The sequence below is a fragment of the Mesoplodon densirostris genome, chromosome 14 (genome assembly GCF_025265405.1).
Source record: "Mesoplodon densirostris isolate mMesDen1 chromosome 14, mMesDen1 primary haplotype, whole genome shotgun sequence".
NCBI classification, from domain to species: domain Eukaryota; kingdom Metazoa; phylum Chordata; class Mammalia; order Artiodactyla; family Ziphiidae; genus Mesoplodon; species Mesoplodon densirostris.
This window is the reverse complement of record NC_082674.1, coordinates 20891141-20913500: the sequence shown is the minus strand read 5'-3', so window position 1 is coordinate 20913500 and position 22360 is coordinate 20891141. Positions and strand designations below refer to the sequence as shown.

The 22360-nt window shown below is 37.9% G+C and overlaps 1 protein-coding gene across 2 annotated transcripts in view; it reads right to left on the bottom strand.

Annotated features, from left to right (window-relative positions):
* Positions 1-1655: 1655 nt before the first annotated feature.
* Positions 1656-22360, bottom strand: part of SELENOI (selenoprotein I) — a 45444-nt gene continuing 24739 nt past the window's right edge. The window contains exons 5-10 of one of the 2 annotated variants that reach the window (XM_060116663.1): positions 20108-20370; positions 19066-19174; positions 13688-13736; positions 11881-12061; positions 10503-10685; positions 1656-8250 (exon numbers count right to left, since the gene is read on the bottom strand). In XM_060116663.1, coding sequence (XP_059972646.1) covers positions 8152-8250; positions 10503-10685; positions 11881-12061; positions 13688-13736; positions 19066-19174; positions 20108-20370 — 884 coding nt within the window. In that variant the 3' untranslated portion in view covers positions 1656-8151. Of the gene's footprint in view, positions 8251-10502; positions 10686-11880; positions 12062-13687; positions 13737-19065; positions 19175-20107; positions 20371-22360 lie in introns of those variants that run through there. The other variant, XM_060116664.1, reaches the window with a different exon arrangement.

Genomic DNA, 22360 nt, shown 5'->3' with positions numbered 1-22360 from the left:
GGGAGGGGAACGAGTTTTCTTCGGGCCTCAATCTCTCTCTCCTTTAGTTGTGACCTCCAGCTTTAACCTTCCCTAGGGGCTGAGGAATCAGGGGCAAGATATAGTTCTGACCCCTAACTCCTCTAGGTCCTGGCTCATGTCTCCACCACCTGTGAGAAGAGACACAGGTACATGCGTGTGTGCCTGTCTACGGCTGGGAGTAGGATACCACGAGAAAGTCAGTGGGAATAGGCTGTCACACAAGAGATGGGAGAGAGAGCAAAGGTACCATAAAGACTCATAAAGAGCGATCAATAAGCTGCTTGGCCTAAAGCCAGACATTTTTTTGTGATAAGGAATCTGACTCCCTTTTTTGCTGTTTGAGCTTTTTAAGCCTCATGCCTTTTTCCCACTTTGCTCCACATCTGGGCAGCTGACTTAAAAAAAAAAAAAAAAAACCCTGGGTGCTCTCTCCTTTGGTGGGAGGTTCTTACTGTGTGTGCTGGGTACCCTCATCCTGGCCCTACCTCCCAACCATAATAATACCTCAGGCCAGCCTCCTTTCCTGGCTCTCTCCAGACATTCCCCAGCCAGCTGGGAGGTCTTTGCTGCTGTCACAGACAGCCTCAATTATATAAATAACAAACCTTTTTCATAGGTGTGGAAAAAAAGACACTCTCATTCACTGCTGGAAAGACACCTTTTAAAAAGAGTTTGCCAGTCGCAATAGTTTAAATAAGCATATGCACTGAGTAGGCAATCCCACTTAAAAGAATTATCCTTGAGAGATAATAGGTCTAGGCTATAACCCCATGGGGCCAAAATTACATCAGTAATTTTTTAAGTTTATCAGTAACTAAACCCAAGCTGGTTACCCCTGCTGAGTGTCAGGCCGGTGCTAGGTGTCTGAGGTTTGCATTTAGAAGGGAGGGGATAACTGCTACTGCGACCAAGAAGTCCAAGAAGTTGAAGTCCAAGAAGTTCGAAGAGCAGGGGATTAAGAGCACATAAGCCAGAGAATTAGCCTGGGTTAAAATATGGGACATTTCCTCCCTCACCTTCTTTAAACCTGTTACAGAAAAAAATTTTAAATGCCCACTGCCAGAACTGGGAGATCAATTCTGATGTTAAAAAAACAGGAAATATTCTCCTCAGAAGCCATGTTAGAAAATATGAGTTTTTATAAGAGCTTATAGTTTGCTCATATACTAAAGTTTAGGTGTATTAAGTGTGGGTTATTAAGTTCTTGTGGAATTAGCCTGGAAAATTAACAGCATACATTAACACTCTTTCTATGGGAAGATGTTTTTGAGTATGAAACAACCACCTTACAAGCTAATATAAGTGTGATCCAGTTGTGAGAACAATAAATATTGCCCGATACCCAGTTCTGGGAGAGTCAAGAGCAGTACATTATGAAAAGCTGTTACTGCCATCTTCCTAGTACTCTGCTCTCTGAAAGAAGTCACAGGACTATAGGACACCCAGGAGCTGATCAAACAAAACAAAACGAAACCTTTTAATGTTTTGCTCTAAATTAACCAATGATTCTCTGAGACAAGTGACTGGACATTATTTTTCTCCCCATAGCTCCCCTCCCCTTTTGCACCTACCAAGGAAAAACAAAGAAGACAATCTGAAAACAATTAAAAAGATTTAAAAAATCATTTTCTCTTTACTTTTATTACAATAAATATTTATCAGTAACAGAATTAAACAATTTTAAGTTAAAACCTACTGCATTACTTTGTGTTTCACAGCAGCAGAAATGAACACAAATCCAGTTGAAAGGGAAAGGCTTCCAGAATCCAGTGGCAAGAAACAGTCAAGGTCTTGATTATCTGGGCTAGCAACAGGATCACCGATGACACAATACTAATGGTGAAATGCATAGTTGTACTCTATTCGCACATCGAATTATCTAAGACTTCACAACATTCCAGCTAAGGAATTTAAGCAAATTGTGAAGCCCCATTTCCCGTAAGAGCTAGATTTTTCCCCCCATCAAGCCCAAGAGCACAACTGCTCCAGGGGCTGCCTCCTGGCCACGAATGGGCCCCATCATCATTCAGACTCAGAAGCCTCAACTCCGGTGGAAGCAACCATCTTTCTCAAAAGTTTTCTGGCTCACACAATCCCTGGTGAAAAGGAAGGGGAAAGTGACATGTCAAGGGCCTTTCTTGGGGACTGAGATGAATGGAAAGTAGGAAAGACTATGGCTCCAGATAAGGAAGAGGCTTCACAGAGTTATGGGCTACATGCAGATTTAGCCAACATGAAGAAACAGTCTAGTAAAGGCTTACCATCTTGCTGATAATCAAGAGTAGATTGCATGTATATACGAATATATCATACATATATGTGCACAGAGAATATGTGTACATATTAAATATGCATATATACACACACCACACATAACCAGATAAAATAAATGCTACATTATTTGCTATGAACACAGCAAGAGCTAGACAGACCAGTTACTAACATGTTCAATTAAACTACTGGAAAGGGAGAATAAGACTTTGCACTCCTTTCATCTTCTCTAATATATTCCACTTGTAGCAAACACATTCCAGTTACTTAAGTGGTATTGTTTCTAGGTACCTGAGAAGGGATGGAATCAGAATACTACAGAAAGCAACCTGCAACAGGACCAAGCTAAACAAATCAATAATTGATTCCACCAGGATTCCTGCCACCTATTCTTAGTCACAGGGCATGAAACCTTACTCAGAAAAGTATCGATTTCATTTCCTACAACTGGCTACAAACTTAATCTATTCTGTTCGATGGGAAGGGAAAGGGAGAAGGCAGGCAGCAGGGAGTTTACACCTCAGCAGTTGTTCCCTGCCTTCTCCTTTACCCACAGGAAATGCTACTTTAAAAAACAAAACTGAAATTTGGAGTTTAATACTGAATTCTGCTTTCTTGGCACATTCCAGAAAGAGGAAATGATTACATGTAGCTGTGTCTTTGTCTCCTGAATGGCTGCTCTAATGCGGTAAGTTATATAAACAAAATAACCTACAAAAAATGTTCATATTGTGAGCAGTCTTAATTAGTACTTATTAAACTAAGTCTGATACTGAATGATACCAGTAATTCAAACAGATTCATAATGCAGCATTCATAGATCTCGTAAAATAAAACACGATCCTCCTATAACCTGATTAGTAACATCAAGTACTAAACTAAACATGCTTCTGGTCAAGAATTTACTCTTCAGAGATTAAAAAGTGCTTCTCAAGAATATCAGGATCTAGAATTCATGGTAAATTGTCTATGTTTCAATAAAAAGCCAGAATCAATTCCTATTCTAATTATTACCCATAGAAACTTCTTAAGAGAAGCCCTTAGCCTAAGAGCCATAAGGCATCCACAGCATTTAGCCACTCCTTGCATCTCTAGATGTAATCTAGATGTAATCTCTAATTACAATGTAGCATTAGGTATTCCATGGCCATTATCCATTTCACATGCTTTCAAAATAACACAACTCTGATTGAACCTAGCTTTCTAAGAATGATTCTATGAAGAGCAAGACAATGTTAATGGCCCGTGGGAGACAATACTTCTGTTGTGTCCAAATGGACTCTCCTCAAGACAAGGCTTTGTTAAATTATTCTAGAATCACTCCATGTGCCATTTGCCAATTCTGGGGACCGGGCCTTTCTGACCAAATGCACCACAACCCCCTCACTCAGGCCACCTGTGAAAAAGGCTACAAATGGCAAAACTTCTTTTGCTACTCAAAATATTAGCTCATTTAAGATCTGTCTGTAAGAAGAGCAGGTCTCTGCTTAAAAACAGTCAATCAGCTAGATTACTATCTCTTGCATTTTTATTAAAAAGGAAAGCATTACTAGCATGTTTAAAAGGTTACATTTATTTTGCACTGTAGAAACCCTGGAAATAAATTAGCCAGTAAATCCAATTCCCATGGCTTCACACAAAGGAAAAAGTAAACACATTGCCACTTTCTCTGGAAAAGTTAGACAACCATGATTTACCATATACCCTGAAGTAACTGCCTGCCAATAAGTCAGTCACCTGCACCACTGTCAAAGACGAAAAGTAAAAGACACAAATCACATGGGTTACATAATTAATAAAGGAAAATCAGAAATTTACTTAAGCTTCCTAAAATGTACAGGGCATCACACTTTCAAGTTTCACAGTGATTAATTTAACACCATTTTACTGTTAAAACTGTCACTTAAAATGTACATGTCAAAGTGCTTCAAATGCAGCATACTAGTTAAAATTCTTCCTGGAAGGTTCAAGTACTGGCAGCTCACTTAAGGTTATTCACCCACAGGGTGTTCAAGAATGGGCATGCTGCCTTACAAGGACACCTCATAGGACAAAGAAAATTCTAGTCTGACTTCACAAGTTTCCTACAGAGTGCTCAGGCAAGTCCAGAACTGAGGTCAAGATAAAGACCACTCTGAACATAAGAATCAACACGATCAAAGATTTCTGTATCTGTTTTTGGCTTATTTGGAGACCCGACATCAAATGTTCTAGTCCATCAGGTTTACTTTGTTCCCTCTGGCATGTTCCCAGTCCTTGACTAGTCAAGAGAGATAAGGCAATCGAGGAGATGTGAATGTGGCGAGATCTAGGGGCGACAGAGCAAGTGGGCGTCTCTGTCCTAGACAGTGGCTAGTTAAAAACCCAGGTGAAGAATGAACAGGACGAGTTACAAATAGGCTTCCTGCTAAAATATAAAGGGGAAAAGCAGCCTTTGATTCAAACACCTTCAGATTATCTTTTGATCCTCCAGAACTCAGAGAATCAAAGTCTGCTTAGGAAAGCAAGGTACATTTCAAATGTTTTTAGACTGACTACAAAATAAAATAATTCTTTGAAAACTGAACACTTAGGAGTCTTTCAAATTCACATTTGAATTTTAAGTTAGTAGAGGAATGACTAAGTTGTGACAATTTTAAACTGTGCACTGCAGTAGGATCATTGGGCACTAAAGTGATCTCTTCTTCCCCTTAAAGTGGATACTATGCCTGCTTTCTCCTTTGCATGTTCCCCCAATGCCCAGGCTCTAGGTCATGACCAATATTTTTTTGGTAACTATTTAGAATTTGGGCAACCCTAGACATACACTCCTCTTCCCAACAGCTCTATATTTAAAACAATGAAATGTTGGTAATAGTACTATAACATTCTAGGCCATAATCAGCATTGAAACTTCTTTTTAAAATTACAATTAAAAGTAATTTAACCATGATATTATTAAAATGCCAGGGAAGACTATTTAGTTCTTTATGTGAAAGTTATTCACTCTATTACCCTTAAGACTAGAACCCATAAATTATGTCTATTACACATTAAGGGAGGAATGTTGGCTAAACTGTGGCAATTTTAAACTACGTTACACTAGGATCATGAATGCTATTGAAGGATCATAAAAGGCAGCATTAACATACTCAGGTATTTTTTAAGATTCTTCTATCCATGCCTCCCTCAAATATAGGGGAGACAAGCATAAAGGACATTTTTCATACCATAACCTGAAAAGAAACTTCTTACAGGTCTAGGTAATTTTGGTCAGAAGAAACACAAAGCAAACCTCTGGCCTGACTAAGGCACTCTATTCTGAAATGTACAGAAAACATGCATGTATGACCAATCATGCCACTGCTCCCCAAAAGGCAGCTCAGTGTATGCTGGGAGAAAGGCTGGGGTGTGAACACACTCCAAAATATCATGCATAAGCCTAAAAGATATTTTATACTTCGGAAATATTATGGTAATTGGCAATGACGTAAATTCACAAGAGCTCTTTGTAATGAAGTCCTGCTTCGGCTGCTATATCACTACATAACAAATGGGGGCTGTCATGATGCACTTCAAGACAGCAGACTAAACCAAGAAAAAGAGTCAACAGTACACTAAAGATTCACAAGTCCACAGTATTCGGAAACAGTTAATTACTCACTTTTCATCTTTTATCTTCTTGACAGCCATCTTTCATCAAACGATGCCAATAAAACTGACTGTAGCATAATTCTTAACCACCATTGGGAAATATAACGTATAGGCACAAAACAATTTTCAAATAAACCTGATGCAACAGAAAAAGAGCAGAAACACACTTTGAGGTAAAACAGCCCCAAAATTACAGGACATGACCCTATGCCAGAAGTAAAGGGTTTTTTTTTGTTGTTGTTGTTGTTTTTACTATACTGTACATGGTAAAGAAAGCCTGTGGTCCACATCTGTCATTTTATAAATATTTATCAGTTCTTTTATAATACAGATTAACCTCATTTTTGTATACAAGGTCAACAAAACAATAAAATGATTAGCTCAGAACCTTAAAACAAAGCTTCGTTCCAGGCCCAAATTAACACTTTATCCAGTTCAATTTTACAGATGACACAGAACAAGGTATACAAAAAATAGTTACTTTTACCTAACTAGTTCATTCTCTGACCTCCATGATGGCAATTTATTAGCAAACATGAAATCACTACCCATATTTCCCTTCATCAATTTCTCACCTATTTTCAGTGTTCATTTTTGTCTCAGAGAAAGTCACCAAATATACCTCAACCTTTACAATTTTTTAAAATGAGTACAGAACCATGTGTTAGCTCCTTGATGCCTCATTTCTAATAACCTGAATGACAATGATTAGACTTTACAAATTCAAAAACTGAAATATCAATTACATAGTTATTTTTACAAAGCAGCAGACTAAAATCCAACAGAGGAATATACTATAATTAAATTTGACGATGGTCACATTCACAGATAAATAATGATTATGGATTTAATTACATATCAACACAGTGGTGCCTATTTTATCCAAGTGCAATCCATCCAAAAAAAAGGGTTTAAGATACACTCTTCATTCAAGCACAAACTTCATTCAGTGGAAAATAAAAGAAAATCAGCCAGTAAATTTCATCACCACCAAATTAAATGGAGACAAAATTAAAAAAGGAATAGAATATCCACATTCACGAAAAGGTGTGATCATAAAACAACCATATTAAAGTCAAAGAGATTTTTATGTTTGTCAGTAAACTTAAAAAATTACTCCAAGTCACATAAAGGGAGCACATACTCAGTAAGGCATATATATTAAAAATTTTCTTCAAGTGGGGAAGTGAGCAAGTTGGGGAAGAGAGAATTTCTATTTCTTTATCCTGTATGAAATAAAAAACACAGCACTCTCTTCCACAGAAAAAGACAGAGGGAGAGAGGAAGGACAAATTAAATCAGAAAACTAATTTCATAGTGAGGTTCATGAGATTCCTAACTCCTAAGAAAATTTTTCTTGTAAGGAAGTTTATCTGTGTTCCTCACCAGTAATTATGGTAAGACTGGGACTGTCACATGCATTCATATGATCATAGTTCATAGGCACCAAATCTCAGCAACTTGCAGCTGAGGGGGGAAAAATGCCACATTTAAACAATGAACCATGCCAATGAGTGAGCTATAATTACAATCCATTCTCTACTAAGTCCCAAGAGAATATTTTTCTTTAAAGGAAAATTAAACCATTTATCAAGATCCGTTCCATAATAAAGAGAGCCAGAATACTAGAGAATCTAAATATATATATATGTATTTTAGCTCTCTTAGCACATGAGGACAAAAGGCATTTCCATGGGAAAGAGAAACCAGTATTTGGCAACTGTATATTGTTTTGTAATCATTTGGCATCTCTTGCTGAAGGTGACTTGCTCTTATCTTTTCCCTATGTTGGATTTGGGCTATTGAGAGCTTCCATAGCTAAAGACCTTCTACTACTTACCAAATGTGAAAACATATTGGGTCTTCTGAATGTTATCAGTGTTCCTAAACAAATTTGGGGGCTTTAAAAATAAAAACCAAGGCATCTTTAACTCTGTATAAACCAAAACAGTATGGACTCCTGAAGCTAAAATTACTAGGAACATTTTGCTGGTCTAATGTGTATTATGTTTAACCAAAACATCACATGGCTTTATAAAAAACAAAATAAAAGAAGCTGGGAGTTAGTAAGTCCAAAATTCCACAAGTTCAGATCATATGTATCACTCCTGCTGTCCAAGTACCACATACACTGAGTTCCCATGTCTGTTAAGCAGATCAATTTAGTTCAATGGTGATGGATGAAATATTTACAAGCATCTTATTTACAGTACTTCTTTCTGTAGATTACAGGCCAATGTTCTTTTCTTCCGTTCCTAGTCAATCCGAGTTTGGTTTCCTCAGTGAGAAGGGGTAAATCTGAAAATGGTTGCTCAGCTGCTTTACCTATAGAAAACCAGAACATGAGGCAATGACAAAGACGTACGTAATTTTTTTTAAAAAACATACAGAATTCACCCTCTGGAGACAACAATTCACTGGCATGGCAAAAATCATCAGAAATGAAGAGGTTTTTCTGGACTAGGATAGCTGTAGAGCTAGCTGGCTAAATGAGCACTAGAACTACCCTGGGAGAGTTAGGACTTAAACTTGGGTCTGCCCAACTCCAAAATCTAGTCTTTCCTGAACCCTCCAGACCACACGGCCTTACATTCAAATCTACTGAAAAATTATAGGGTTAGTTGACTTATAGTATCTGTCAGATCAAATATTTACATATATAGTTAGAGTTAATGTTCCCCCTTCTTGTAACACTTCTAGGTAATCATTCCTAATCTGATGAAACAGTAAAAAACTAGAGCTGCAAATTTTTGACAGTTTAAGCCATATTAGTTAGGGTATCCCCAGTGGGTAGGCAAAAGCAAGGTAATGTGCCAGTTAGCAAATATGGTTTATTTAATCCTTCTTATTTCCATTTTTCTTCTTAATACTTACATTTCAATAGTTCAAGTGAATGTTTTTGTGTGGTCTAACAAGTTTTATCTTCTGGTCAGAAGTTGTAGAAGTGTTAAGAGAGCAGAAAGACAGACCAAAAAAAGATGCTCCTGGAATTTTTTTCCGTTAGTTTGAGCTTATATTTATTTTCCAGATTTTTAACAATGAAAATGTACTGCTTTTGTAATTTAAGTGTGTTTTGGTTTAGTTTGGCGTGTGTATATGGTTTTCTAAAGATATGCTTCTGAGGGTTATAATAAGTTAAAACAATTATGAAAGACACTGGTTACTGTGCTCTACTTCATGCGTATGACTGATGAAATATCAGAAGGCAGGCCTCAGAGTGTTGATACAAAGCATATAACGTTAAACTTGCACAAACAGAAACATAAATGATTATGTCTTCATGTCACAATTCATAGACTTATCATGGTTTTACTTTTATCTATTTTGTTCCAACAAATGTGGGCTACTTTGGGGAGAAACATATGCAAGGTATAAGAAGTTGTTATCAAGCATGACAGGTGCCCCCGTTTTAAAAATACGTCTGAGGGCTTCCCTGGTGGCGCAGTGGTTGAGAGTCCGCCTGCCGATGCAGGGGACACGGGTTCGTGCCCCGATCCCGGAAGATCCCACATGCCGCGGAGCGGCTGGGCCCGCGAGCCATGGCCGCGGAGCCTGTGTGTCCGGAGCCTGTGCTCCGCAACGGGAGAGGCCACAGCAGTGAGAGGCCCGCGTACAGCAAAAAAATAAATAAATAAATAAATAAAATAAAAATAAAAATAAAAATACGTCTGACAATACAGAAGTAAAGACATTTTGCTTCTCAAACTGATTCACAGCAGGGTTCCTTCCAAAACAAACATACCAAATAGAAGTATTTTTAAAGCCACAGAAATATGAATACCCTATCACATGACCCGATTGCTATGAAATTATCCTCAGAAAAAAGCAAATGAAGGAAAAAAATATTATTCCAGATAGTTCACTTCAACTTTATTTATAATAGTGAAAATCTGGAAACAACCTAAATGATTAAAATAACTGAGTCATGGTTAAGTAAACTGATAATTATTAAGTAATCTCCTCAATGGAATATTGTACAACAACTCAAAATCATAGTTATGAGACCATGCTAAGATATGCAAAATAATTAGAAAAGAATGTTACAGTGTGAGGAAAAAGAAACTAAACTGCATGGTTCTGATTTTCATTTTATTATACCTATCTTAGTCCATTTGTCCTGAAACCCGTTTATTTTAGAAGAGAATATTAAGGTTTGCAGAATACTTCTTAAATCTACTCTCTTCTTTATTTCCCCTTATAAAAATGCCCCTGAAGCTAAAGAAGCAAGCATAGAAATAGATAAACAACAAATAAATGATTTTGTCCTATATATAATTAAAAGCACAAAAGAGTTTATAATTCTTTACCAAGAAAATGGTTTACATTTCTTCTCACTTATAAACAAGAACTAATTCCTCACAGTAATAATCTAGCTTTGAAATTATTTGTAGTTACTACGACATATTCATTACAGAAATGATATATGGCATCACGCACCTGGATATTATCCAAAATTTAGAGAATATACCAAAATTCTTCCAGCTACTCTATTAAGCAAGTTTCTTCTGAAATTCTCCCTCACCTCCGTTCCACTATTTAAGAATCAAATGGAACCAATTTTGCTCTAGATTACTCACCACTCGTACTCCATAATGGATGTGGGCCAGAGTGAAAGCAGTTGTTAATGTAAACAGGAGAATGCTCTCAATGTAAGAGGCTACTCCTACATTTACCACTATGACAACCAAGAAGAGAGGAACCAGAAACCAATTCAAAGTTGGGCACCGGGTACTGCTCATCTGACAAACAATCAGCTGACACTTGAAGTTATTAAAAAAAAAGAGAGAATGAAAATTTAATTAGCAAAGCACGAGTCACTCCAACATTTAAAAAGCATTCAAGTACCTGTACATTACATTATTATCAAGTTCAGTAATTCTCAACTGCTCAGGAGCCCAACTGGACCTCTACCCCAACCTCCAAACCCGTGGACCCTCAGACCGTGTGTCAGAAGAGACTGGAAGATAATTTAGTAAGGGTGCTACAGAAGGCATTCTTCTACTGGGTAACAGTTTGGATAAAAGAAATTTCTCCCAATTTTAAGATTCTATGATATACGACAACAATTTTCTCAGAACACCCTCCCACAGCACCACACAACTAAATTTCTTCATGGTGATGAGGAGATGCTACCTCCAATCAAGTCATGTTATCATACAACACCTCAAAATCTCTTTGGCTCTCTTTACTTTCAACACCTTACTCAAATATAGTTTTATTCCTTCAGAGATACATTTTATACAATGCATTAATGTTTTCAGATCTTTAAACCCTATGAAACCAGTATGACTTGGGATAGTAAATGCAAGTTATACACATGGAAACATAAACTCAGTGGCTAAGTTAAAAAATAAAAACTTATTAAGAACCTGGCCTGAGCTAGAGCATAGGCTTCCTGGCTGTCAGGACTAACAGGGTCTTTTCTCAAGTCCTCCTGATCTTTCCTCCCTGTCTTCCCTCTTGCTGGGCCAGAGCAGAGAAAGGGATTTTTTAACGTACGTAGTATTTATTACAAAGTTTTTTATTCTATGTTATTAATTTAAAAATCAGTTGATTAAAAAATGTGTGTGTGTGTTTCCTCTCTCAAAAACCCCTCCCAAGCTCCCTAAATTAAGCGTTAGATCTGCTGCCATTTCAACCACACTATAAATAATATTTAGAGTCTGAAGGGAATTATTCCATGAATTCTTCAGCAGGCAACCAAAACAAAAAATTTAATTATGCCATGGTTCCAAAATACTACAGCAGTCCCCAAATCCTACTGGTTTCAAACAAAAAAATAAAATAACTTTCAGCATGTTGTCTTTGAGGTTGTTAATTATTCTTTCAAATTTCTGATATAAGATCTTTAAATTAAAATCTGCTTATTCTAATACTATATAAGGTTTCTCAAACTATTGAATTCTGTCAAATATTTCTTATATGTATTACGATTTTTAAAATAAAAAATCTTACTGTGATATTGGCAAAGCCTGTTCCAACCATTAAGTAGAATACTCTAGGATGTAACTCTAAAATATCTGAAGGTGACCGGAGGATCCATGCTGTAGACAAAATGAATAGCAAACATGGAGAAAAGAAGGGAACCATAGCTTCATAGACTGAATTGTGTTTCAAGGTGTTATTTTTATAGCTTCTGAAAAAAAAATCAAGTAATACAAAGAACATTATTACATATAAAAACACTGTACTTATATTTCATTGTTTTCAAAGTACTTTCACACTTATTCTCTTATTTTTATTCACAATAACCCCATGGCAGAGGTAGAACCAACATTATTAATCCCATTTTAGAGACAGGTTAAGTGAGGATGTGAGAATTTAAATTTACATAACTGGCTACCAAGTGGCAGGGCCAGGACTAGAACAGAAGTCTTCTGACCCTTAGTCTCACTTTTCCCTCTGGAATGTAAAGATGAATACAACTTGGACTGTGTCCTATGAGATTATATTCTAATAGGAAAAATAAAATGAACACAAAACAATACTAGAAGAGCACCTCATGGTGCTACTATGATACACAGCTTAAGAGTGAAAGACTCTGAAATGAGACGGTCCACAGTGTATCTCAGTGGCTCTGGGCACACAGGTGGTACTCTCATATATGTTTGCTCATCTGAACTGAACCCTCAATCCTCATCCCGGTTCTGCCACTAATTACATAACCTTAGGCAAAATACTGCCCAATCAGGACAGGACCTCAACTTTAGAAAAAGAGGAAGACATGACTCAAATCACCTCTAAGGCCTTCAGAGCTTTAAACTTTATGGCTTCTATGAATGACTGCCAGTGGCCGTAAAGAGGGAAGATTCATAGAGCTCGGCTTGACATGGATAGGACTGTGCAAGACAGATGTGAGCACTGAAGGATGAAGGGGCAAGTACAAGAAAGTGTTCCAAGTAGAGGAAACAGGAGTAAAGAGTGGGAGCAGGGCCTCCCTGGTGGCGCAAGTGGTTGAGAGTCCGCCTGCCGATGCAGGGGATACGGGTTCGTGCCCCGGTCTGGGAGGATCCCATATGCCGCGGAGCGGCTGGGCCCGTGAGCCATGGCCGCTGAGCCTGCGCGTCCGGAGCCTGTGCTCCGCAACGGGGGAGGCCACAACAGTGAGAGGCCCGCATACCGCAAAAAAAAAAAAAAAGAGTGGGAGCAAAAGTACGGAGGAATGAAAGAACAAAATACATTCAGGTCACATAAATGAACTCAGTGTGGCTGAGCCAAAGTGGAGAAGTGCATACATAGATCAGAGAGATGCAGCTCCCCAGGGCAACTCCCCTCCCAACCCCTACACACTCCTCAGGCCGGAATTTCCATATGGCGCTCTTTGAGAAGAGGCGGCCTAGGTCCAGGATTTGGTCCTCAACTACACAAGTTGAGAAGTTTTATTGTATGATCATGCTAACTAAACTTACACATAATCAATTTATAAAAACTTACAATCAATTTATAAAAAGAACATAAACCTATCAATATTTGACAGGAACATACTCCCTCCTGATTCACTCACCAAAAAATGACAAATGAGAAGACTGTTTGGTGAGCCCAAAACTTTTACAAAAAAACTAGTAGTTCTAGGCTATGGTTGAAGTGATTACGCAAGCCACCACAGACAAATTATCCTAACCTCATTCTAGATTCAAAATACAGGTTTCATGACCTTTTCAAAATGCCCAGATTCCAAAAGAAAGAAATCCTAAAATTCACCTAAATAACAATTTCTAAAGATTTTCATATTTCTTGCCCAATTAAAAAATAAAATACTTACCTGAAAAAGTTTAACAAACTCATTGGAAGAGTCACACATAATGCACAACCTAAAGGGAAGAATATTTAAATTATCATGAATTATTATTCAAGCATCATTTTTATAATAATCAAATACATACAAACTATGTAATATTTTTAGACCCAATAATTTTCAGGTTCAGGTTTACTTCTGTAATGAAATTAAACACATTTTTCAACAGCATTTACAACTCGAAGAGTGGCAGTACGGTTTGGTGATTCAGAGCAGAGACTCAAGGAGCCAGAGTGGGTTGAATCTCAGTTGTGCTACCAACTGGTCATGTGACTTCAGGCAAATTAACTTTTCAGTGCCTCAGTTTCCTCCTTTATAAAATAGAGATAATAGTAGTATCAACCCCATAGGGTTTTGAGAATTAAATGAGTTATTACATGCAAAGACACCTGGAACAGTACCTGGTATATAGTAAATTGCACAGCCAGTATAAGTTATTTATTGGAAGAGGGGACAATTAATAAATCCTGCTGCTTCCTTGACACTTATCTTTACCTCCCTAGCGTTCTTAATTTCTCCCCCTACCCTATACACTAATTCTTTCCCCTGAAACCTTAAAAGCACAGCCTTCCCAAGAAGCCTTACCATTGCTTCTGCTGCTCTCACTATCTACTTATCTTACTCTGCTATTTCCTGTCACTCACCAAACTTGCCTGTTGTCTTCATCTCCTCAGCACTCATTCATTCTGCCTCCCCTCTGCAGAAACTGTACTCTTGAAATTTATCAAGCTCTCCTAATAGTCAAATTCAGTATCCTGTCTTCATTCCTGACTTCTAAGTAAGACGACTTCGCTGACTACCCACTAACTGCAATTCTTTCCTCCCTTGGCCTTTGTGATTCCATTCACCCAATGTTCCTGTTAGCCGTCCAACCACTACATTTGGTGTCCCTTTTTGGTAATCTACCTCCTGCATATTCCTAACTGGATGTTTGACTGTGCATCTACACTCCCTCAGAGAATCTTCTCTTCAGCTTTAACCAAAAGCTACCTGCAGATGACTCCAAAATCTTATTATGTATTCTTGGGCAAATCAGACAATCTCTCTGACCTTCAGATTCCACAGGTGTACCATGAGGATGGTTTAAATGATTTTCTAGTGACCCCTGAATCTGATTCTGTGATCTATAGAGATGTAAAGTTCTAATCATTCTCTGTTTCAAACTCCAAATCAATATATGTGGCAACTTTCTGGACATTTCATTTCGATATTTCCTTGTCACTCAACATATTAGTCCATTCTGGACTCCTGATGACTAAACTTGGCTTGGGGGGGCGGGGGCAGTGGTCAATGCAGCTGTGACCTTAAGGATCAAAGACAGAAGAACATTCCTTCAAAACAATTCTTAAGACATCTTGCTAAAAACAGATGAAAAGGGGCTTCCCTGCTGGCACAGTCGTTAAGAATCTGCCTGCCAATGCAGGGGACATGGGTTCCATCCCTGCTCTGGGAAGGTCCCACATGCCACGGAGCAACTAATTCCGTGTGCCACAACTACTGAGCCCGCGCGCCACAACTACTGAAGCCCGTGTGCCTGGAGCCCATGCACTGCAACAAGAGAAGCCACCTAGTGAAAAGCCCATGTACCGCAACAAAGAGTGGCCCCCGCTCACCGCAACTAGACAAAGACTGTGCACAGCAACGAAGACCCAATGCAGCCAAAAATAAATAAATAAATAAATAAATTTATTTTTAAAAAGATGAGAAAACTAGAATTCACTGAACAGAAATCTCATCTCAAAAGATGAATTACTCTACTACTTTCAAGCCCAAATGGAACAAAGTTCCCTCAGTTAAAAGATCTTAGAGGGAGTGGAAGAGAAGACAAGATGGCCTCAATGTCCTCAGAAATTTTTAGCAGCTCATTCCATGTCAAGCTGGGGAGCACACTGTTAGGGAGGCAGGGCTAAATTAATTAACCCAGAATCATTTGTAGCTTTCAGGCGTTGAAAATAGGCTGAGAGAAACTTGCAAAAGATTTGGTACCAAGAGTTTTTTAGTTTAAAACATCCTAAAATAGCTTTATCTTAATTAAGTGCAGTAAGCGTGTAGAAAGCCTGAGTTCTATATAGGTTGCCAAAGAGAAACACTGTATCTTCTATTTCTTCTCTAAATAACACTCGATGTACTTTCTATAAAGAATATTTAGTGGTTAAATACTTGTCTATTAAACTCTATATGACGATAGTGATAGAACCCATATATATGTAGACCTGCTTTTCTTATTACCATAGGAAGGCCTAGACTTCATAATAAAGGAGACAACAGCTATAGAAAAATCGGAATAGAATTCATAAAAAAGGACTGATTAGAATGAGATAAACACCAAGGATAACATGGTCACAACAAATATTTTGGTTTCTCATATTTGCAGGCTTAAATAAAAACTTCAATGAAAACCAACAAGACAGGGGCTTCCCTGGTGGCGCAGTGGTTTGCAGTCCACCTGCCGATGCAGGGGACGCGGGTTACAGCCCCGGTCCGGGAGGATCCCGCGTGCTGCGGAGCGGCTGGGCCCGTGAGCCATGGCCACTGAGCCTGCACGTCCAGAGCCTGTGCTCCACAACGGGAGAGGCCACAACAGTGAGAGGCCCACGTACCGCAAAAAAAAAAAAAAACCAACAAGACAAAAAATACTTCAACGAAAGTAAAAAAGACAAACAACAAACAAGGGGGAAAATGTCATTTATATCAAAACAAAGATTAATATACCTAATAGATACAGAGCTTCTAAAAATAAAGGAAGTGGTTAACAATCGTAATGCAAAAATTGACTAGAGATATAAAGAAAAAAGAAATATAAATGGCTCTCAAACACTAGAAAAGTTCATCCATAATAAGAGAAATGCAAATTAAAACTATACAGATATACCATTTCTTACCTATCACAGACTGGCAAAAATCCAAAAGTTTGACAACGTACTACATTGGTAAAACTAAATAAACAAGTACTTTCATTCATGGCTGATGGGAATTCAAAAATCAGATAACCCATATGGAAGGGAATATGGGAATATTTAGTGAAAATGCATACATTTGTCCTTACTAACAATTCTACTTCTAGAGACCTCTTCCAAAATACCCTGGGAAAAATATGAACAGACATATATATGTACAAGACGATTTATTGCAGCAATTTGTACAACAGCAAAAGACCAGAAATAACACAAATGTCCATCAGTAGAAGGTTGTTTGAACAAACGATGGTACATCCACACAATGAAGTATTGTACCAGGCAGCTGTAAGAAGAAATGAGGAAGATCCCTAAACATCACTATGCAGTGATCTCTAAGATATACTATTATGTGGAGGGGAAAAAAAAAAGAAGCACGTGTAGTAAAATATGTATAGTATGCTACCATTTATCTATGAAAGGGGGTGATAACCCCCCCACACACACACACACTTACTTATATTAAGAAAGAAACAATGAAAAGATAAACCAAAAAATTTAAAATTAAGAATAGTTAACTATGAGGGAAGAAAAGGCTTGGGTAATGATAGAGACTAGACTTCTTTGAATATATCTTGTTTTATATATAGATTTGACTTTGTAATCATGTGAATACGTTACATAATTATAAAGGAAAAATAAATTTTAAAGGAAAAAGTAATCCATAAATATCAAAAGTAAAATGAAACTAACTTAAATGTACATATCCACAGATGGTGGCATAACCACAGAATGGGGACTTTAGACTATAATAACCTGACTGGGCATTCTCTAGTGGGATAAACCATAGGGCAAATGGAACTGCAAAAAACCAAAGTCTTCAACAATTTCCAGTAATCATATGTCGCTGATTTTGGAACTACATTCTCAGACTGTTGTGGGTATTTTATGGAATAACACAAATGTATAATTATTTTGTGTCGTTGAAAGCAAAGACTTTTGTCAGAGTTTAAAGGACATACAAATATAAGATCAACTAGGTTAAGTAAAAGATCTGTATCATCAAATATGATTTGGAATTATCAGTATGAATTTATGAGGTACTTTATCAAAAAACAAACTTTATTCCCCTGGCTATCCACTGAATGAATGGATTCCTAAGCAATGATCATCAGCGACTGTGAGTACCACTAGGTGAAGAGTTGAGGCAGAACCTGGGAAGAGGTGGAACAGATGTACAATACCTCATCCCGCTAGTCATTACTGATACCACAGACAGAAAGACAACTAGCTATCGTGTGCCCCCCAATGTGATGCAATAGGAAGTACTATTACCTAATAAGTATTGCTGCCAAAAATTACAAATTACAAAGAAACTCATGTGCCTATTAAAGTACCCACTTAACTTTCAAAAATATATCTCCTATGTCAGAGATTCCATTTTATCTTTAAATAAACATTTAAATGTAAAATGCAGCACACCTGCCAAAGGACAAGCTGCATAAATCAAGATTCACTCATGAATGATAGCTGGAGATGAAAAATAGCTCGCCTTTTCAAGGTAAAGAAATCAGTTAATAGAGGCACCCGAAAATGAACATTTGTTAGATCACAGCAGGGTTCCTAAAATATCTGCAGTCCAGAGCCATAGAAAATCCCCAAACTACTCCTTTTCTGAAAGCCAGTGCTTAATGCACCATCTTCCCAGCTGTTTCTAAGCCTTCAATTCCCATTCTGTAACCAAGGTTCACACGCAGACGGAGGGAAGATTAATTTTTAGATAAGAGAACAGAGCAATAGCCAACAAGTTTTTTTCTTTTACTCTACAAAGGTCTTAGTGTCACTCCTGGTGCCCCCAATAACAACCCACGTTCCTCTTCCTCTCGGCCTCTCTCCATAAAAACACTCTCCCACCACTCAATCATCCTGTAGATATCCCCTTTGGCTAAAATCAAAAAGGAAACATTACCATGATCAAAACCTTTATCTAGCATTCAAAGGCTTAAGAAAAAGGGTATCTGAGAGGAACAGAAGCTCAATTTTTGGAGTGGATGTATTATAAAGTAAAATCTGTGTTTCGTCATTCTATTTCCTCAAACTAACCATCTTCAATTTTGAGATAAGTATTGAAATCAATACCGAACGTCCAACTAAATGTGGATCCTCCAATACAGTCTAGATTAATTTGAATAGTTAGTTTACAGGGTTTGTGTGATCTATTTTGGTATTGCCTTCTGATTAGAAATACCTTGGTGCTGAACAAAAACAAAACAAAGCAAAACAAAGCAACCTTATTTTCCTTAAGGGTTTGGCTGAAACCCTACAGGGTTGCAGGGTTCTGCTTTTGCTGCAGGGTGTGCAGGCAGGCAGGGAAGTGCTGCTGGTTATAATCAAACACTGGCTTTGATAACAAAGCGATGTTACAACAGGCTTCAACATGGAGCTTCTTACCAATGATCATTGCAGTGAATAGGTCTCTATATAAGAAATTAAACAGGAAAGGTTCATACCAGGCCTCAACTCCCACAATCGCAGTCACTATGTAGACAAAGGAAATAGTCTGGAAGGAAAATGCAGACAAAAAAGTATACAGAGCATTAACAGCTGGAAAGATCAGGGAGTCAATAACGCTTTATGCAGCATAAGTCTAGTAAACAGTTTTAGTAAAAGCAAGAAGTATGCTTAAATTTGATATGGTGGCAAGTCTTCTTGCCTTTAAAAATAGTTTTTTCAGCCAACAACACCATAAAATAAGTAACTTCTAGACGATGCAAACAACTGGCCTCATAAGGCACCTTGTAAATTGGTTTAGCCACACGACGTTCCAATTTGCCCACCCAATCACTTTCTTCAAACACACTCCAACTTCTGATTCTTTACTGGAGCCTTAGGTGTAGACGGGCAAAATGGCAACACAAAAAACTGGGATTCTAAGGCAGGGAGAGTTAATAGCAAGGCTATAAAGTAAGAGGAAAACAAATCTCTCTACTCACTGAGAAGTCGGCAATGAAGACAAAAAGCCAACAATTTAATTATAAGCGCCTTTCTTTATAAAATCAAGTTTCAATGAATGTTTGTTAAGAAACCGTTCATTTTTTGGTGTAATAATGGCATTGTAATTATGTTTTTTAAAAAGAACTCTTACCACTTAGAGATATATAGTAAAATATTTATCACATAATACCAGGATTTTCCTTTAAAATAACTGGAAGGAGGGAGAGGAAGAGTACATGTGAAACTAGACTGGCCAAGTGTTAACTGCTCAAGCTAAGTAACAGGTACATAAGGGTTCACTATACTATTCTCTCTACTTTTGTACATATTGGAAATTTTCCATAAATAAGTAAAAATAATATAAAATAAAAAAGAAAAAAATGTTAAAGCACCCATCAGTTCTAACCAAAAAAGCAAAAGGTCAATAAAGAAGGAATAACAAAAACTTTCCCCAAAATTCATGGCAATGTTGAAAATTGAAGGAAGAAGCCATACTTACCACCTGGCTAACGTCATATCCCCATGGCAGGAAAAGAATCCCTGTGTTATACTTTTCCCAGTGGGACAGGATGAAAGAAAATAAAACTACCCATAGCAGGAGATAAAGAACAAAAACACTGACACCAGATGGTCCTCGTCCAAAAATGGAATACACAGTTACAACAAAGTAAACACATGACCAACTATCCAGGCCATGGTCAAAAAGCTCCCCTAACGGAGTGCTGGAATTGGTTCTACGGGCTTGCTTTCCATCCACACCATCTGCAACAAAAACACATTACCACAGGAATAGGTCAACAATTGCACCAGTCTGGAGAAAGTCTTCTTTTTTTTTTTTTTTTTTTTTTTTGCGATATGTGGGCCTCTCATTGTTGTGGTCTCTCCCGTTGCGAAGCACAGGCTCCGGAAGCGCAGGCTCAGCAGCCATGGCTCACGGGCCCAGCCGCTCCGCGGCATGTGGGATCTTCCCAGACTGGGGCACGAACCCGTGTCCCCTGCATCGGCAGGCGGACTCTCAACCACTGCGCCACCAGGGAAGCCCGAAAGTCTTCTTTAATAAAATGGAGAGAAACAAAACAAAACAGATGAGCATATCATAGGAATGTTAATTAACTAAATTATAACTATCAGACAGTATTGTAAAAATCCAACCTTTAATTCCTACAATGCAAAGATTTCAGAAATAAAAACTGTAATTTCTCAAACCTTAATCTAAAAATTAAAATGTTAAACATTGAATGGTGTCTATTTTAGATCTAAGGAAGAAGCATTCTAGCTGGACTCTGAATTCCTCCAAATCTGCCTAAGAACTAACTGAGTTGTTCCACTAGCCGCAAATTCTTAACCCTCCAGAGAATATTCAGTAGTTGTTCATTATAATTTATCTAACCATTCCTTGCTCTAGGATCCAAAAACACTCTGTTACTTCAGTCATAACACCTGTTTCATCTTGTTTGATATCACAGTTACTTCTTTACAGATGGACCACCTCCATAATTTTAAGTGCTTTCCAAAAAGGCTTTGCAACACAGTAGGTGTTGAGTAAATATAAGAATAAATTTATTGGGCTTCCCTGGTGGTGCAGTGGTTGAGAGTCCGCCTGCTGATGCAGGGGACACGGGTTTGTGCCCCGGTCCAGGAGGATCCCGCATGCCACAGAGCGGCTGGGCCCGTGAACCATGGCCACTGAGCCTGCGTGTCCAGAGCCTGTGCTCCACAACAGGAGAGGCCACAACAGTGAGAGGCCCGCGTACCACAAAAAAAAAAAAAAAAAAAAAAAAAAAGAATAAATTTATTGAATAAATTAAATTTATTGAATAAATTGGGAGATTGGGATTGACATATATATACTAATATGTATGAAATGGATAATTAATAAGAACCTGCTGTATAAATAAATAAAATAAAATTCAAAAAAATTTACTGAAACTGTACAATGCACTATTTTTTAAATTAATTTTGATTGGGGTATAGTTGATTTACAATGTTGTGTTAGTCTGCTGTACAGCAAAGTGAATCAGTTACACATGTACATATATCCACTCTTTCTTAGATTCTTTTCCCATATAGGTCATTACAGGGTACTGAGTAGAGTTCCCTGCGAAGCACTATTCTTGATGCTGTGAAGACTATAAAAATCTTAGAATAAACTAAGTTTGTGCCCTCAAAGAGTTTACAATTGAGAACGGAGACAAAACATGACAGTTACAGATATGATGTATCACAAACCAGAGAAGAGTACAGAAAAGGGATGAGTTCTCTTCAGGCTAAGATAAGATAGACTGGCTTTCCAGACAAGATGAAATGTGAGTGGGGACATAAAGAATGAGTTGGATTTCGGTAGATAGGAGATAAAGGAGTGTGTCATTTCAAGAGGAGGGAGTGCTATCGGCAAAAACACCGAGATGGAAAAGCACATGTGTGTGCAGACAATGCCAAGTAGTTTAATTTGACCAGAAACTAGTATGTGAAGATGGCAGTCTAAAGAGGCTAGAAGGAAGGTCTGAGCCAGTTTAAAGGTATCAGAGAGTCTGAGGAGCTACTACAATTATCTGAGTAGAGGATTATGAAGAGAAAAACAATGCAGTGCTTCAGGGAGACCCACTTGATATTGGTGTGAAGGACAGGCTGGGAGAGGAGCCCTACTTAATAGGCCTAAATTGAGATGGAATGCGGTGGGAATAAAAAGCTGGAGGAGGGCGAGATATTAAGAAAATAAAAATGACAGTGCAACAAAAGAGGAGAGGTGAGG